The sequence below is a fragment of the Grammomys surdaster genome, unplaced genomic scaffold, assembly GCF_004785775.1.
Source record: "Grammomys surdaster isolate TR1022 unplaced genomic scaffold, NIH_TR_1.0 273, whole genome shotgun sequence".
Classification (NCBI taxonomy): Eukaryota; Metazoa; Chordata; class Mammalia; order Rodentia; family Muridae; genus Grammomys; species Grammomys surdaster.
Window position 1 is genome coordinate 3,032,183 of NW_021604714.1, and position 18,992 is coordinate 3,051,174.

The 18,992-nt window shown below is 49.6% G+C and overlaps 1 protein-coding gene across 5 annotated transcripts in view; it reads right to left on the reverse strand.

The window, feature by feature from the left end:
* Positions 1 to 18,992, reverse strand: part of Col13a1 (collagen type XIII alpha 1 chain) — a 140,139-nt gene that overhangs the window by 68,155 nt on the left and 52,992 nt on the right. For all 5 annotated transcript variants that reach the window (XM_028776896.1, XM_028776893.1, XM_028776894.1 and 2 more), the window contains exons 3-5: positions 13,867 to 13,874; positions 5,976 to 6,002; positions 2,839 to 2,874 (exon numbers count right to left, since the gene is read on the reverse strand). In XM_028776896.1, coding sequence (XP_028632729.1) covers positions 2,839 to 2,874; positions 5,976 to 6,002; positions 13,867 to 13,874 — 71 coding nt within the window. The remainder of the gene's footprint in view (positions 1 to 2,838; positions 2,875 to 5,975; positions 6,003 to 13,866; positions 13,875 to 18,992) is intronic.

The following is an 18,992-nucleotide window of genomic DNA, read 5'->3' on the forward strand; positions in this document are numbered from 1 at the left end:
GAGGTACCCATTCCTGGTAGAGAGAACGCTTGAGGTATTGGGGGGGCAGATTGGGGGGACAGGACACAGGATGACACGGGACAACCAGAAAGAGGTTACTGGGCTTGGGTGGCTCAGGCATGTAATCCCATCGGCTTGCGAGGCTGAAGCAGGAAGGATACAAGTTCAAGGCCTGTCTGAACTAGAGGCTGAGTTCAAGGCCAGCTAGGGACAACTCAGTGAGATCCTGTCTCAAAGCTAAAGTCTAAAGAGGGCTGAGGATCAAAGTCAGGGGTAGGATGCTTGCCTCCTATGCTCAAACTCTTACACTGAGTCACCAGCACTATAAAAACCACTACGGTGGCCAGCAGTAGGCAGCCTCACTCTATGCAGCTCCCAACAGGCCAGTGGCGCCACCTCTGGTGACGTATGGGAATGACTCAGGAATTTCACACCTGGTCATTGGACGCTACAGTCCTTATCAAGTGGCTTAGGCCAGGCCCCCTAGTGAGCAGCCAAATGGGCCATCCTACATTTAAAATAGCACCAAGAGTGAGAAGTTCCAAAGTGGCTGGAAAGGAGCTAGGCACAGGAGGTTGGAGGCTTCCGGTGGCCGGCCTACCTATCCCGGTTGCCACCACACAGGAAGCTCTGATGGGGGAGGGCAGGAAGGAGGAGCTGGAAGTACATTTTGCACTCAGCAGAACTTCCTGCAGGCCAGCTGCTGCACTCAGCAGGGAAAAAGCTCCTACCAGTCACCTAACGGGAGCAAGGTCGGTAGGCCAGTTGGCTTGGGTACAAAATCAACTCCACCCTCTTCCTGGGTAGATTTTGCCCATTAAACGGGATCATTAAGTCAATAGCAGAGACTTCGATGCATTCAAAATGATCGCTCCAGGATGGATGGTAGGGTAACATTGCAGTCTCTGGGTGGAACACAGTGACAGCATATACAGACCCGGGGTCTAATGGGTAGGCTGATGGAGCGGATACGGGAAGCAGAGTGCCCAGTGTCCTCATGTGGAGTCAGTGTGAAGACTGTGGAGGGGATCAGGACTCCCACACTCTGGTAGGTCTTCCAATGCTGAAGACGGGCACACTGCTGGCTGTATGCACTGACTAGTTCCCCACTCTCCCTGGGTACCAAGCCTTGCTGAGTGTGTGTATGGAGGGAGCAGGGGTCAAGAGCTTTGAGGTTGCCGAGGTCCCTGTGAGACACCACTGAGAGAAAGCCTATGCCAAGAGTCTGGTAAATGTTGGGCAAAATGACATCGACTAATGTGAAACATGCCACCGCCACCCCCCAGCACCACACAGGTGGCCTCACAACTCATAGGTTCCATGGAGCTCTTGGACCAAACCCTAGAATGTTCTAGGCTTCTGAGGCATCCGTTTAAGGTTAGCTCCTCCTTTCAGCTCTGATGCTAGGGGTGGATTTCCGGGGTCAAGGATGGATACAAGTTTGCAGCCTGGTTTCCCGTGCTCAAGTGCTCACTCATTTCCTAGTGGGTAACCTTGAGAAAGACATTTACCTTCCCAGTCTTGGCTTTCTCACCTGGAGGGCTTGGTGGGGGGAGGGAATGGAGACTGTGCCCAGGCCGGTCACTGGAGGATGAGCCAGTATGCGAAGGCCCTTGGGTTCACTGCCCAGCAGGATGTCAGCACTAGCTAGTGTTGCCTAAGCTTTACATACCCCAACTTCGTGCTTGCTCCAGCCATGCAAGGTTATACACAGATGTCACAGTCACGCTTAAGGCCAATGCCAGCACAGCGGCGAGGGTCAGGCAAAGCTAGCCAAGATGGTGGTGGGATCATGCTGGAAGTGGGTCGTTAGCAGTAATGCTGGGAGGGCAGCCCTACCTCCATGTCCATCCTAATTAAGGATGCTCTTAACTCCCTCAGCCTTCTGTCTGGCTAGACCAGCGGTTCTCAACCTCCCTAACGCTTTGAACTGTTACACAGTTCACGCTGTGGTAATCCCACATCATCACTTTCATGGCTACTTCATAACTATAATTTTGCTACTGCTATAAATTGTGATGCAGATATCTGATATGCAGAGTCTTAACTGACCCCGGAAAAGGTTGTTCAACCCTTGAGGGGATCACGACCCACAGGTTGAGAACCACTGGTCCAAACCCTGGCACCCTTAAACCTGAGGCTAATGGGACGACCCAGGTGCCAGGGACTCAGTGCCTAGAGCTAGCCTTCACATAGCCTCTGAACAAGCACTCTCATCTCTTTTTTCACAAAAGGAAATATTAACTGCATTCACCCTTCTGAAGACCTGGAAGAACTGCCTGGAACCAAGCCTTGCCTTCACTACCTCTACTGTAGTGTCCTTCCATAGAGGACAGCCACAGGAGATAGTGGCTGCTCTGGGGATGGTTGCTGAAGCAGCCGATGCCTTGGGATACTCAGGCCTCACTCCATCCCCCTGTACATCCAGTGACTTTCTACAGAGTACTTAGTTCCTGTGTCTCCAAGAAGAACACACTCCAAGCCCCCAGTAGGTGCCAGTAACACTGGTTTGTATGGGGCCCTGTGTGTACCACATGTCTTTCCTATCTGTGGGTACCTATGACAAACTTGAGTTTAAGATGTGGTTGGTCTCTTTTGAAATATCTGACCACAGTAACTGAATCTGTGTGTGCAGATGAACTGCAAGACGCTGTTGTGTGCAGATGAACTGCAAGACGCTGTTGTGTTCAGTCTGGAGACTGGAATAAAATATCTTCCCTTCCCCTTCCTTGGCTCTCCTGAAGTAGCTCTATGCAGCATTTCACCATGCATGTAGGACAAGCCAGCTTGGAGAAGCAAGTGATGGCACCCCAAGCAGGGACACATGAGGCAACTCACCACGCGTCCAGGCATCCCGATGGCACCTTTGTCCCCCTGATGAAGGAGGGGGAAACAGTCAGTGTGGCTGCCACCTGCAGAGTGTTCCACCAACTTGTGGATACCTAACTTGAGGACATGGCTAGGCTTTTTTTTCTTTCTTTCTTCCCTTTTTTTTTTTTTTTTTTTTTTTGGTTTTTCAAGACAGGGTTTCTCTGTGTAGCCCGGGCTATCCTGGAACTCACTCTGTAGACCAGGCTGGCCTTGAACTCAGAAATCCGCCTGCCTAGCTATCTTTGTTGGAGCAGGTAGGATAACATTTAGAGTGGCACCAAGTGTCCCGTGGATGTCACCGATGGACCTGCCAGGAGACATCACTAACTAGGGCTAGCCAGGACCTCAATGCCCAGTCAGACTTTCATCTTTCACCTATGGTTTTCTGCACTCAAGCATGATGCTGTGGGGAAAGGGTTGCAGTAGGTGGAGGCTGTCATTCTGGACCTCAATGTCCTACATTGTCTCCAAGGCCCTTTCTCCCTTAGGCTTGTGTTGTTCAGCCCATCAGTGATAGCCAGGATGGACCTAGGAGTCATTATCCTTGCTTTAAGACGAAGAGCAAGACAGAAGGGCAAATAACTGCCCGAAGTCTGTCTGCCAGAGCCAGGGAAGTAATGCTCATGCTCCCCGGCTCCTCCCTCTCCTGCTCTGGTGTCCCACCCTGCCCCCTCTCCCCTCAGGCTGCTCCAGTATGTGGATTTGGATACTTTGTTTTGTAGCCAGGGTTACATCCTCTAGCTCTGGAAATCTGCTTACAAAGTTTCACTCGTTCCGCATTCAGTAGAAAATATTTTTTTGTAATCATAGACATGCAGACATCATAAAAATCTGGGGTGGAGCCTCAATGGACGGGAAACAACAGGGTGTAGAAGGTAAGGTGATGCCTGACTGCACTGAAATCCCCCTGGGGTGGGTGGGGGGAGTCCTGGGGATGACTCTGGATCTGCTGATCCTGAAGAGGCCAAAAGCATCAAGGAACAAATGGTGTCCCAAGACATATGTGGGATGCACAAGAAACGCTGTCAGTTTCTGTTAGGCTTACATTGTCAAGATCCAGGGCATCTTTGAGCAGAGCACTGTGCCTTTGCTAAGAATGGCGCAGTGCTGGTTGTAAGCACCGAGTGCTTCCCTGTCCTCCCTGAGCACCAGCCTACTGAACGGTAGATGCAGGGAGAGAGCTTTGAGGTTTCAAGTTCCCCATGGGATGCTTCCATTTCACGCCAAGAACCTGGCATTTGATAAACGTTGAGCAAAATGGTGTTGACTAGATCTGGGACCCACAGCACCTTGGTTCTATGTACATGTTTACACTTCTCGTCCTTTATATCCTAACAAAGGGCCAGCCAACACTCATGCACCTGCTGGTGGGTCACCTCACAACCCTTCACGTGGAAGCTCGGACCCTCAGAGAGTGGATCTGCCCCTCCCATCAAGGGTGTGCCAGGCCCATGCCTGTTGTCAGCCCTGGCTCCAACGACCTCACTGTCCACTCATGCTTGAGTCTCTGAATGATATTCCAGGGTGTGTGTGTGTGTGTGTGTGTGTGTGTGTGTTGGATTAGTTTTCCTTTCATTTGGAAAGTAATGTTCTTTGCAGCCCTGGCCATAAAATGCTCAGGTTAGGGACAAGCATGAAGAGCCAGCAGCTGGAAACTCAGCAGCATCCCCCACTCTGTGAATTGCCCCCTAAATGCCTTTTAAAGGTGGAGGCTATAAGAAAAAAAAAAAAAACACAAAAACCTGCCCACATTCTTCTCGGTCATCTGACTATGCCCCTGCTTAGATTTCACGGACCAAGTCACCGTCCTCCTGGGCTGCAGCACTGGGAAAATCTCTGCTTTCGGGGCTGAGCCTTCTTGCATGTGTATTTTACTAAAAAAGTCACTGGCCATTGATTTGAAAAGCTGTTGGACTGCTCAAAAGTTAAAGTATAATGCATACCCAGAAGGTTCTAGAGTCCAGTGGAAAGTGGCCTTTAGCCAAGAGAGGACAGGTATCAACAGGTGTCCCCTGAAAACCTCCCCCACCAGCAACTCCTGCATCCTTTCCACACCCTACCTAGATGTCTCCTCTGTGCCTTACCTCAGAACCCCATCTGTGACCTTAACCCCCTGGTTGGCTGTAACATCTTGCCTGAGCCATGGCCTCCTGTTCCAAAGCCCACAGGATTATAATCAATCTTCATCTCATTTATTGAAGCTGGACCCCACAGAACAATGTCTTAGAAGACTTTAAAGATGACACTCAAATAAATGCCAGGCATGGGCCACAGAAACTGTTGTGCTCAGTGGTGTACAATAGAGTCACCACTAAAACTCAGACAGGTAGGACAATGCATTTTACCCTTCTGAGGCTGAGCCCTTTTTACCCCCATCACTAAAATGAAGCTGAGAATACCCTCGTCTCTAAGCAATTACTATTTTTCTCTGAGTTATTGAGAAATCAAGGCTGGGGATACCTGGAATGCCTGACACCTGTTAAAGCGTCAGGCGGCTAGTCATCAGGTGACTAGATGGCTAGTTACATGACTTCTACCCACTTTGGCCCAAAGTCCCTGTGGTTACTGGGGAGAAACAAAGGTTTTTGAATCCACCATTCCCTAGAAGGCACAGGAAGACTAGAAAAGGTAGTTTGAATGTCATCTGCCATGAAGAAGGCTGGGAATGACCCAAGGACTGGCCAGTTCTCCAGCCCTCCATTACAGAACTATCGATCAGAACAATTTGCTCCAGCCCTCCATTACAGAACCATCGATCGGAACAACAGCTCCTATGCTGGGAGGATCTCCTGCTGAGTCTGCATGCACAATACCCTAGGAGAGATGCCAAGAGCTACAGCCACAGACCCCAGATACTCCCCAGTGTTCTACCGTGGAGCGCTGGGAGTGATTTCACCCTCAACCACGGACTGGAGACTCCCTAGAAAGGTCACGCTCGGAGAACTGTGAGAACTGACCACCCAATCTAGACAGTCAACGGACTGAGAAAGAGTAGGTAATGGGGACTGGGGTGTGGTCAGCGGGAGGGCACTTGAAATGCCCCTGGGTCCTGGGCTCAGCGCCCTCTAAAAGGGGAGCAGAGAGAGAAGAAATGAGTTACTTACTGGGAGTCCAGGTCTTCCAGTGGGACCCTGAAAGAGACAGAATAGTTAACCCAGGTCAGAGTTATAACAGTTAATGGGGTAACATTCCCCTGTTAGCTGTGACCTCAGGGAATTCTCCTGCACTGTAGGAGCTTGTTATTTTAATAACTAAACAGGGATGGGGGCTTCCTTTTGGTCAGCCATCTATCCATAAAACCAGGGAAGGAGGATCTCCTATATGCCAGGCCCAGGAATAGGAACAGGAGACAGAAAGCTGATATGTCTGTCCCCTCCCATGACTCAAGGGTCACTAGAGCTTGGGGTCTCATCAGTGCAGCTCCCTCCCCCACTCCACTCCATCTCTGAGCCCTTCAGCTGCTGAGTACCACTTCTGCCTGCTGGACCTGACTGGGAAAGGGCAGGGATGAGAGACAGCGAGACCCTGTGTTACCTGTTCCATTACAGAAGAGAAGCCAGGCAGGGCAGAGCCTGCCATCGGCTCTGATGCCCCTGGTGCATAGACCCCATCTATACTGATGGCATGGGAGCACAGAAGGGGAAAACCCACAGAGGATTATGAGGGAGACAGTAGGAATTGCTTTGGTGCATGAGAACATGTAAGATCACCCAGTCTGCGATGAGTCACAGCACTGGGGTGGGTGTGGAGGCTGCCTTGCCTTCCTGCTTCCTAGAACCTAACAGATGAATGTCTCCAAGAACACCAGCTAGGCATGCGTCAGCCTGGAGTCATCCTGGCACTTGGGAGGCTGAGGCATGAGGAAAATGAAGTCTAGGCTAACAGGGGCTGCAGAGTAAGAGTGTCTCAAAATAAGTAAATGCATAAATAAATAGAAAGTATCCAATGACTGTTCTATCAATTATGTTTTCCGTCATAGCAATACATCCTGGAAACCCCTTAGGAACCTGAAAAATCCTGAGAGGGTGTCTTTCTAGATCGGGACACTGACTTCCGATGGGTCTGACCTGAGAGGGATGCTTAGCTTCTACACTGACAGGTGCCAAGAGGGGAGAGAGACACTTTTGGGGTACTCTTAGGAGCTGAGCCTGCATGGATCAGTCAAACTAATATTGTAAAAAGGGTCATCCTACCAAAAGCAATCTATAGATTTAATGCAATCCCTATCAGAATATCAATATAATACAGACACTGCAAAAAAAAAAAAAACCATTTACTTCATACGGAAACAGATATGTGCATGCAAGCATGCATGTGTGTGTCCACACATGCACACATACCACCACTACCACCACCAAAAATCCAGGATAGCTAAAAGAATCCCCCCAAAACACACACCCCCATCGTCACCACCACCACCAGCGAAACCCAGGATAGCTAAGACAATTCCAAATGCTAAAAGAACTGCTGGAGGGATCACCATCATAGATTTCAAACTATATTACAGAGCTATAGAAATAAAACCAGTATGGTACTGGCATAAAAACAGACATGTCGACAATGGAATTGAGGTGATCAATGGAATTGAACTGAATATCCAGACACAATTTCACACACCTATGGACACCTGATTTTTCACAAAAATCTCAGAAATACACATGGAAAAAGATGGTATCCTCAACAAATGGTGCTGGTCAAACTGGATATGTGCATATAGAAGAATGCAGATAGATCCACACCTATCACCCCGCACAAAACTCAGCTCCAAATGCATCTAGGACCTTAACACATGACCAGACACCCTGGGTCTGATAGAAGAACAAGGCCAACAGTTAATGAATAGGACCTAATAAGGTGGATAAATTTTTATATGGCAAAGGGCACCGTCAGTCGAGCAAAGCGGCAGCCTAGAGTAGGGAAAGGGCTTTTACCAACTGTACACCTGATAGAGGGCTAGTATCTAAAATATATAGAGAACTAAAAACAAACAAAACAACCTCAACAGCAGGAAACAACCCAATTTTTAAAAAATTATCTCAAGGGCTAGAGAAATGGCTCAGCGATTAAGAGCACTGGCTGCTCTTCCAGAGGGCCTGAGTTCAAGTCCCAGCAACCACATGGTGGCTCACAACCATTTGTAATGGGATCTGATGCCCTCTTCTGGTGTGTCTGAAGACAGTGACAGTGTACTCACATACATTAAATAAATGAATAAATAAATACATAAACCTTTAAAGAAAGATCTCAAAAGATGAAACACAAATGTCTAAGAAACAAAGAAATGTTAGATACCCTTAGTCATCAGGGAAATGCAAATTAAAATTACTTTGAGATTTCATTTATCCCAGTAAAAATGGCCAAGATCTATAAAACAAATGGCAGCTCATGCTGGGGAGGATGTGGGGTAAAGGGCACACCCACCCATTCATTGTGGGTAGGAGTACAGACTTGTACAGTCACTATGGAGATCAATGTGGCAGTTCCTGGGGAATATGGGAGTTGATCTACTCTGATCCAGCTAGACCAAAATGTCTGAATTATATAGGGAAGAGCCTGTGGGGGAAAGGGCAGCTGAGTCCTTGGGTTGGAAAGTTTAGGGTTGGGGGCAGGGTATGCTCAGTAGGGACTGAGGGATGCTGGGAGAATCTGGAGGCCAGGCCTGCTTTGGTATATAAAATATGCACCTAGGTCCCTTGTCTAGGGGTCAGAAACCAAACACAGTATGTAGAAGCTTCTTAAAATATAAACATACATGAAAGGAATCTAATGGAATCACCAAAAGGGAGAGAATCCTTCCATTAGACATCTTATGCCACCGAATAAAACCTCCAGTACCAGGAATAAGTTATACATTATTGAGTTGTTGCCCAGAGGGGCCCCATAGATGCAACACCTCAGGCTATCACCAAGGCTCAGTTGTTCTTCCCAACCTGACGGTAAGAATTGGTTGCTGAAGACAACGCTTACTTATACACTTATACCGTTAAAAACAGAGAAGTCAAGCTAGTTCCTAACTAGAATCTTCACCCTACTGACTAGCGTTCACAGTACTGGAAGGCATTCTGCACATTACCAGAGGAGAAAGATAAACACCAACCCAGCTAGAAACCCTGACACCCACAACACCCTGCCCACAAGGTATACTTGAGCAACAGTGGTATAAATCCTATAGGAGTAACCAACCTTTTGTTTTGTTTTGTTTTGTTTTACTGGATTTAAGATCCACTCCACAAGATGGGACACCTGACCTGAGAGTAGATAGGTCATGGGCCTGAGACAAAACCCTACTACTGTTATTCTGATAAAGGAATACACCAATAAAAGATCATACAGCTATAGCCATAGATCAGCTCAAACCACGTCAGAGAAGCTTCCTCTTGCAGGAGTACCCTCAACTGGACAACATACATAAATGGAGAGACTCTGGAACATCCATCAAACCCTTCCCCTCAAGGCTTGGTAATCTATACACAAGAGGAGGCAGAAAGACTCTTAAGAGCCAGGGGTAATGGCTGACTCCAAGGAAGCAGTGTCTCTTAGACAAAACAGAACCAATGTATATGAACTCTCAGAGACTGTGGCAACATTCACATGCACAGGCTCAAGCCAGATGAGATGGGGTCCCAGAACTGGGAAGGGAAGTAGACACCATGGGGTCCCACCCTAACCAAGAAGCTGTCTGCAACTGACACCCAATTGTAGTGGGTTGGCTCAATGATGCTTGTGTTCTAATGCTAATTTGGATCCTTCAAAACTGTCTGCAGGAGAGTCTGAAGACTGATGAGGCCCACAGTTAATTGTGATTGGTAAATAAAGATGCCGGCAGCCAATAGCTGGGCAGAAGAGACATAGGTGGAGCTTAGGTTTCTCGGGCTTGGAGAGAGAGGAGGGCGAGGAGAGCCCGGAAGAGGAAGAAGCCACCGTGGGAGAACTTGCAGGAGGGAGATGGAGAGCTGCCATTGGCTAAAGGCCCAGAGAACGTGGCCCAAAGAGCTGCCCAATTGGAGTTAAGAGCAGCCCAGATGGAAGATAGTAAATAAAAAGTGATGACTTGGGATTGTTCATAGCAAAGTGGATTCTAACAGCATGGAGGGTAGGCAGCTGCCCAGCTACTGTGCTGTCTAAGGCATATTAGAATATAAAGGCCTAAGGCTTATTGACATATTAAGGCTGCGTGTGTGTGTGTGTGTGTGTGTGTGTGTGCATGCATGCGTGCACGTGCACGCTCATGCCTTTCATCTGGAAACATAAATGGTCTACGGCAGGGAAGAAGCCCTATGCCAGGATTTTAAATATTTACTACACCCAGTGGCAAAGGGAAAATCAGATTTTCTCCATTGGAGCATCACTGGTTGTACCTAGCACACTTCAGCACAGGCCTCGTGCCCTGGAGTAGTTGGCCCACACAAAACAAACTCAGTGGCGTTGTTTGTGGCTCTTTTGTTTCGTCTTGCTTTTTTTCTGGCATCTCTCTTTTGTCTTGTGGGTCTTCTGCTTGTTTGACTTTCATTTTTGTGGGTTTTTTGTATGTGTTTCTTGCTTGTTTTTATTTTTGTTTCTTGTTTGTTTTTGAGAGCGAGAGAGAAAAGAACATAGAGTTGGGTGGGGAGATGGTGGTGGTGGGGTGGATCTGGGAGGAATTCTGGGAAACAGGATTAAGATAAAGTGTGTGAAAACAGTTTTTTAAGTTACAAGCAAGAGAGCTGAGCCTGAGCCATGGTACACGGGGAGGTGTTTCAGCAGCAGAGATGGAACCTTCTGGATGAGGAGCAAGCACTGTGTAGCCAGCTTATCTGTGCACAATCTTGGCTCTGCACTTCGTGAGTAGTGAGGGTGACCTTAAGTAAGAGGCCTGGTGCCCTTGTGCCTCTGTTTCCTCAGCTTGAAAATGGGAGAGCAGGAACCGAGTAACACCTGTCTTTTATAACGAAATTAGTGTATCACAAGCACCGAGCTTAGGGACCCAGATACAGCAAGTGCTAAGCACACGCTGGTATGAGCCATTTTTAGAAGGGAACAAGCTGGGGGCGGGGGATGGGGGTGGGGGTGAGAGAGCACAGGACCAGGACGAGCCATGCTTCACCGAGCGGCCAATGCTTGTCTAACTGTAGACTGAGTTTTGCATTTTTCGCTCCTACCAACAGGGGGCGCGAGTCTGGTTTTTCTACCTCCTCTGTTCTATTCCTCACTCCTATATCCATACCTAGTTTGCGCTAGTTTGCTTTCTGTTGCTGTAGTGAACGTGTGACCAAGTGGAGAGGGTTTATTTGGCTTACACATCGAGATCTCAGTCCATCATGAAGTCAGGGCAGGAACTCAAGGCAGGAACTGAGACAGAGACCGCAGGAGGACACTGTTGACTGGCTTGCTTCCCATGGCTTGCTCTGTTTGTTTCCTTAATATAACCCAGGACCACCTGTCCGCGGGTAGCACCGCCCACAGTGGGCTGGGTTCTCTCCCCGGCCAATCACTAACCAAGGCAATAACCTGCCTACAGGTCAAGCTGATGGAGGTATTTTTTTTCTTCAACAGAGGAGCCTCTTCCCAGATGACCCTAGTTTGTGTCAAATTGACAAAAACTTAACTAGGCCATAGTTTTAAACCCCTTTCCCCCAAAATGAGGTAGGATAGGAATAAATGAATAAATGAATCAACTGGAATTACGGAGTTTAAAAAAAAATCAACCAAAGAGTGCTGTGTGTTCTTATAACTCAAATGGCGGGAACGGGTGGGGAGGGCGGGGCTGGCTTCCATCTTGGACACTAGGGTGGGGACAGTGGGAAAGGACAATCTTCTCCTCTTTGCTAATTCCTACTACCACATCCGTGTATCCTCCATGGTGAGTGCCAACCCTGTGGCCACAGGAACCTGGGTATTCCCCTGGAGTACGGAGCCAGCCCTTGAGAGACTGCCCACAGGGTAGCAGATGGTCTCCTGTCCAGCCCTCACCTCTGGCCACTGACATCCTTACTTTGCAGAAAGCAAAGAGAACGGGGCTGAGGGTGTGTCTTACCCTCTTCTTCCTCCCGCTTTTTAGGCTTTTTTTTTTTTTTTTGGTCAGACCAGAGGCAAGGCCCCGGGGCCTCAACGGAAGGACAGAGCTCAGGCAGGTAGAGTGTAAGCAGGGACTCGTACCCCACTTTTCTTGTCAGTCCCCAGAATCCAAGAGTGACAGTACCCACTCTGGCTGGGAATAACCTGCCAGACAAACTGGTACAATTCTCAGGATGCTGCTGCACTGGCTGACTCATCAGAGAGGGAGGAGCCTCAGGTGAGGCACCGCCTCCATGAGATCCAGCTGTAAGGCATTTTCTCAATTGGTGAGCAATGGGGGAAGCCCAGCCCATTGTGGGTGGGGCCATCCCTGGGCTGGTGGTCCTGGGTTCTATAAGAAAGCAGGCTGAGCAAGCCATGGGGAGCAAGCCAGTAAGCAGCACCCCTCCATGGCCTCTGCATCAGCTCCTGCCTCCAGGTTCCTGCCCTGTGTGAGTTCCTGTCCTGACTTCTTCCAATGATGGATTATGATCTGTAAATGTAAGCCCTTTCCTCCCCAGCTTGATTTTTGGTCCTGGTGTTTTGTCACAGCAATAAAATCCTAAGACAGATGCTAAAGCTCTGTTGAGGGACACAGAGTTAACGCCACCTCTGGAGTGTCCTCAGGATAGGGTGGGTATGGATTCTTGCCTTCAAAAAGGGGGGGAGGAGACATGGCCCCATTTCAGCAGGTGGCCTGTCATAGTTCCTTAAAAAAAAAAAAAGTCTTAGGTAGCTCAGGCTGGCCTTGAACCCCTTGTGTTGCTGAGGGTGACCTTGAATTTTGGATCTTCCTGTCCCTTCCACCTCCCAAGTGCTGGAATTGACTAGGGGAATGATGGACCCGGAGCTCCATGCATGCCAGGCAAGCCCACTACCAACTCAGCCATGTCCCCAGGCAATTTTGGAAAATGGGTGACAGAAATAGCCATTTGATGTCCCCAAACTAACCATGACAATGCCCTTCCTCCCTGGCCACTCTGCTATCCAAATCCTACCAGACGAGGTGGTGGCAGGATTCTTGGGAGGTAGGGGTTAGGACTTCAGGGTAACCACAGAGTATTAAATAACTGTCTCTTTAAGAGTCAGTTGCAGTGCTTTCACAGGTAAGGGACTCTCTTCTGGCTTCCTCTGGGTCCTCACAGCCCCAAAGCCACCTCCTAGCAACTCAGGAGGGAGGGTCAAAACGGGAAGGTGGGGTAGATTTCAGTGGCCTTGAGAAAGATCTGATGTGAAGGGGCTGGGTCCTTTCAAAGCCAGTCCCCAGGTCCCCCCAGTATCCTCGGGTCTTTTGTAGAACTATCAAATGCTGTCCCTCAAAGAGCATGTGATGCTGGGGTTGGGTCCTTTACCTTAGGGAGGTGTTTCCTTGGGTTCTTCTCCAGGACTGGAAAAGGTCCAGCTCCCTGCCCACCCTGGGACAAAGGCCCAGAAAGCAGGACATGTGGCCTCTAGTGCCATTGCCACTACGAGCCTCAGCTGCCCCCTCGGGGCCTGGCCAGAATGGAGCTGCCCACGCAGGGGTGTGGATGGCATTGCTGAGTCGCCCCAGCTTGGAGCTGTGCCCTGACCTGCTTTCTGTATGGGACAGACATTGGGGGAGGAAGGTAGAGCCTAGCAGGGTGATCTTTCCTCTTTCTGATCTCTGCCATGTCTTTGTTGTTGTTGTTGTTGTTGTTGTTGTTATTGTGGTGGTGGTGGTGGTGGGGTGTGTGTGTGTGTGTGTGTTTGGGGGGAGGGGAGACAAAGTAGCCAGGCCAATAAGGGGCAAGCCAGCCTTCTAGAATGACATGATGGACAGACAGACAGACATCCCTCAGGGCATCCTTGATTGAGTGCAGAGGTACTCCCCTGGAGGACAGTAGGGTGCTGGCTGTCAGTGCTCCACCCAGGGCCCTGTTACCAGAGACGACACAGGCCTTTGAGGCGCACACACGGGGACCAGCTGCAGCCTGTACTTACAGGAGGTCCTGAAAGAGAGAGAAAAGGGCTGGTCAGTGTCACTGCTGCCAGAGGGAGGGGGTGGGGAGGTCACCTTAGAAACAACATCCAAGAATTTCTCTGGCAAAGAGGTCTCCATCTGGTCTTCAAAGTTTGTCTTTTCCTGGCTCACTCTCGCTGGCGTAATTCATTTCCTCTTTATTTTCTCTCCATATTTTTATTATTGGATGAGAAACGCAGGGTTCTGGACCTCAGGCCCAGCCCTGAGAGGGGTCTACTGGTCACCACCCCTTACCTTCCTGCCTGTCAAATTGCATTCTTGGGGACCTGCCAGCATTTCAGAGAGGCCAGAGGAGGTGCTGGAGAGAGGGACGGACAGTGTTGCCTTCTCACCACTCCTGCAGGCTTTCCCAGGACATGCAATGGAAAACTGGCAAAAGGAACAAGTGGGGGGGGGGGGCACTCCAGTTCTCCCCTCCCTGCCCGATGTCTATCAGCCTGGCCTGGTTTCTGTTAGGCATTGAGTCAGATGTCTTGCCCTCCTGAGTCTGCCGCCCACTGCTGCTTTCCCCCACTTCTCCATCTCGGGCCCAGCCATTCTCTCTCCACGGGACTCCCCGCCCCCCTCCCCCGTCCACTTTCCCTTCTCCTGCACTGGACTTCAACAGCCCTGTCTCATTAGTAACAAGTTCAAGCAGTGTGAGGGCGGGAGCCAAGAGGGCAGAAAAGGAAGGTGGTCTAAATGCCATTTCTGTAGACGGGAACTATGGAAACCCCACAGCCCTGAGGGGAGGGGGCCCAGCTGTGTGTTCCCTCAGCCCCTGCTGACCTGACCATATCAGCTTAGAAGCTACTTTTGTTGTCTTTCATGCTCTGCCAAGATGGTTGCCTGATGTTCCCCCACCCCACCACCCCCTAGTTCCTTATGACCCCAAAGCCATGTTCTTGTCTCTTCTCTCCTCTGCCAGTATTATTCTGTGTTCTGGTCCCCATCCAGGAAGAAACAGCCCATCTCATGCTGGCCTCTGTCAAGCCATCATCTTCCGGTGAACAAAAAAAAAAAAAAGAAGAAGAAGTTTATTGGCCGGCTGGGAAGCCCTGTGCCAGATGGCAGGGTTCCAGAACAGGCTGGGGGCATCGTGGGTCAGGGAGGGATAGCATCTGGGACCTATCACGATGAAGGACAGGGGAATGTCATCCAGAATCTGCAACTATCTCAAAACACATAGGCTGCCTGGGTAGTCTGTGTCTCCCGGTTAGGGGACAAGTATTCAACAATGACAGAATTGAGCTCTGTTCGGCCATATGACAGGCAGCTATGCCGAGAGCCTATCAGGTCTGACAGGGCCCTGACTCCCAGTTCACAAGATTGGGGGATGCCCCTCATGATACAGGGTGAAAAGCTCTGGTGGGGGACCTTGCCTGGTACTAGTAATCCAGGAATGCCTCTGAACCATCTCTACGATGTACCCCTCACTTAGACAGCGCTTAACCTGGGCCACCTGTAGCTAGCTCTCTGTAGGGCTTCTCTACAGCTCCCAGGGGGCTTTGCTTTGCCAAGCTCTCACCAATCCCCAACCTGTCACTCACAGGGACTTGAGTGAGGGGGAAGCCCCTATGATGCCGCTGTGTCACTGTGTCGTAAGATGTCATCGCTGTGTCGTAAGATGATGGAGGCCTCGCAGGAGGGTTAGTACTGACAGAATCTAGAATCACCTAGGAGACCCACCTCTCCCAGTATGTCTAGGAGGAAGTTTCAGGATTCATCCTCTGCTTCTGCATCCTGACCACAGACACCGTGTTACCACTGACAGGAAGCTCTTACTGCCATGTCTGCCCCGCCCCCATAATGAATGATGACCACAAACCATGAGCCAAAATCAAGTTTTTCCTTCCTGAAGTTGCTAGCTCAGGGATCTTGTCACAGCACCAAGGAAAGCAACTAGCACTTCGTGGGAGGGTGAGTGGCTCAATGGGTGGCTCAGTGGGCAAATGCCGATAACCTGAGTTTGATTTCTGGGATGCGTACAGTGGCTGGAGAGAACTAGCGTGGAATAGACTCAGAAAGTTGACAGATGAGGCTTTGTTCTCAACAAACACTTTTCTATCAGTGGGGAAGATTACCATCATTCTTATGGATCTTTCTGGAAGGTCAAGGGAGAATCCAACAGTTACCTTCCTACCTCCTACTACTGCCCAGGCCTCCAGTGGGGACCCCTGGATTTCACAGCAGAGCCCCTGCCTGGGGCTGTGTTCAGTGAACAGTGTGCATGGGCAGCTGACCCTTTTGCAAAATGTGCTAGGGCTGCCATGTCATGTGTCTGTGCTCACTCTGTCACGTGACTCACGACTGGGCCATGTCTTCATCCAGGCACTCAGAGGACAGCTACTTCAAAGGGTCATCAACTCCACTTTAGACAGACTAGGTAGGGACAGAGGGGCCTAGGAGGTTGGCTGAGGATGTGAACAGTGCCCAGCCTCTGGACTCGTAACAAATGCACCATCACTCATGACCTGGGGAGGGGACTCTGTGAGCAACTGTCCACTCACTCCATCTGAAGAAGGAAGAAGGCACCTGTGCCTGTTACAAGCCATGGGGACAGTAGACTGACGGGAGAATGATGTAGATTGGTCCAGGTCACCCAGGAAGGATGGAGTGGCCTGTAACAGGATGCTTGGGGATGGTCCACAGCAGACATCCAGAGTAGAAACCTGTCTAAGACAGCGCTCCTCATACCTGTCACCTGTCACCTTGGCCTCTTTGAACAAAGCAGTCTTGCCTCTTCTAAATACACAAGCAGAACCAGACCCTGTGAAGAAACCTGGGGCAGCCAGAATTCTGAGCAGCCTTTTCCCAATAAATTCTTACCAGGCTATGGCTATATAAAGATGAGGAACACACAGGCCCTTAGAGCAGGGAAAATTGCACTAAACAAAACCAGCAGCAAGACCCAGACCTATGTGTTATCCAGACACCTGCCGCTGAGCTCTGCTGACTTAGAGATGAATAGCTCATTCCTATTGTTGAGAAGTTAGAGTATACTATGTGAGAGACCTGGGGAAGATCCAAAGAGCCTTGGCCCATGAGGGCCTTGGGAAGATGCCTGTGGTAGGAGAAGACATTCATTCATTCATTCACTCAACCAACACCAAGTGCTCAGGGCCCTTCATTCATTCACCAAATCACTAATTGTTCTAATCAACATTACACAGGGTGCACAAGGCATAGCGCTAATTAGACTTCGGTGACATCACATCCCGCTTAGGGCAAGCCTCGGGTGGGAGTGGCAGGCTTAGACCTTTTCACTGAGGTGGAGTCTGAGCTTTCAAACCTTTTGTTTACTCTCATGACAGCATGTTACAAGGTTGACATCATCAGAGGGGAACACCAGGCAATCAAGTGACAAGACACTTAAGCTGAAATAAAGGTCTCATGATGTTTGGAGAAAGTTGGGCTGCATTCAAAGCCATCCGCTGGAGGCAATGGTGACTTGTCACCTTAGACAGCTTAGACAGCACCTAGGCTCATTCTGTTTCTGTTCTTGTTTTAAGACAGGGTCTTTCCATGTAGTCCTGGCTGTCCTGGACTTCTCTCTATAGAGCAGGCTAGCCTCTAGCTTGGAGATCACCTGCTTCTGCCTCTAGAGTGCTGGGTTTAAAGGCGTACACCACCACAAACTCTTATCCAGGCTTACTTTTTAAGCTTTAAACTGTATATTGCCTAGCCTGGCTTTGAACCTGGCCTCTATGAATCTTGTGTTTTCCATGCTGGAATCAGGAGGTCCTTAAGGGTGGAAGGGTCTGCCCTCTCCAGATCTGGTCCTGGTCCTGGGCAGAGCTACTACAAAGTCACAGTGTTCTGAATTCAAGGTCACCCAAGCCCTGTTCTGAGCCTGCTTGACTGTTGGGCTCCAAGAAACTAAAATCTGAATCCTGTTTCCTACTCCCAGTGCCTGCCCATCTCTACCAGGACGGACACTGGGTACCCCAGACTCTCCAGAGACTTTGAATTATTTAAAATATATCCTACTCTGTCTGCAGAGCTGGGCCATCTCAACTGGGGGTGTCTTTACTTTCTAGGGACAGTTGGCCATGTCTAGAGACACCATGGGGACCTTGATAGGAAGGACTGAGGCCAATTTCTGGTTAAAGCATGTGAATCAATTGCCCCAGGAACATACTGGGCAAATCATGCTTTGTGTCTGACCCAGTAAACCCCAGTCTATGGATGAAGAAACCTTTGGCTGTGGTCAGATGTTCCAAGATGGTAAAGGAGCCAGAACCCTAGTTGGAAACCGCTCAGACCTGGTAGAGCTCTGGGAAGTGACAGGAGGCTTTAGAAAATCCAACAACTGTTCAAATCAGCACATCAGGTCTCCCGTGAGCCCGCCCACATGCACAGCTCTCCTGAGATTGGCGCTTTATAACCACACGCGTTGACAGCTGGAAACTGGCCTCGGTACGAGTTTACACTATAGAAATTGGTAAACGCGACAGAGCGTCCTTCCAACCCCACAAACCGGTTGTTAAACATCTTGGCGCACCGCAGCTCACATCTGTCATGCCCTCTTCAGGCACAGACATTTCCAGACGTTCCAGGTGAAAGGGAACACCAGGGGCCTGGGAGACATGGGCAGCAGGTGCAGTGTCTGTCTCCTGCCCCTCACCCCCCCACACACACACACCCCGGCACCACTATTGCAGAATGGAATGAAGCTCTCTGAGCAAAATGGCCACCGTCTTCCTCAGATTGCCTATGGCATATGCTCCTCATAGCCAAGAGCCCTGGCTGTCAGTGTTCTCTCTTAGGAGAGGATGAGCGTGTCAGTCACTGCTTCTCACAGCTGCTCCTTTTAGTCATCGGTATGCAGTTCTGTCCTAATTGCCGATAGCCTTGGGTGCCAATATATAGGCTGGAGGAGGTTAAGGAAAGGGACCTTCCACCTAGGTAGCTAGGGGAAAGCTGCCATTCATACTGGGTAAAGACTTTTCCATGTGGCTGCTTTGGGGTCATTTCAAGTTCCTGCCAGTAACCCTTTACCATGTTCTGTATGTGAAGCCAATGAACATACTAGGGCAGAAAGATCTTTCATGGAATCATACTTGTCTCTGGGACCTCATGAGGGCAGGGGAGGTATTGCTTACGT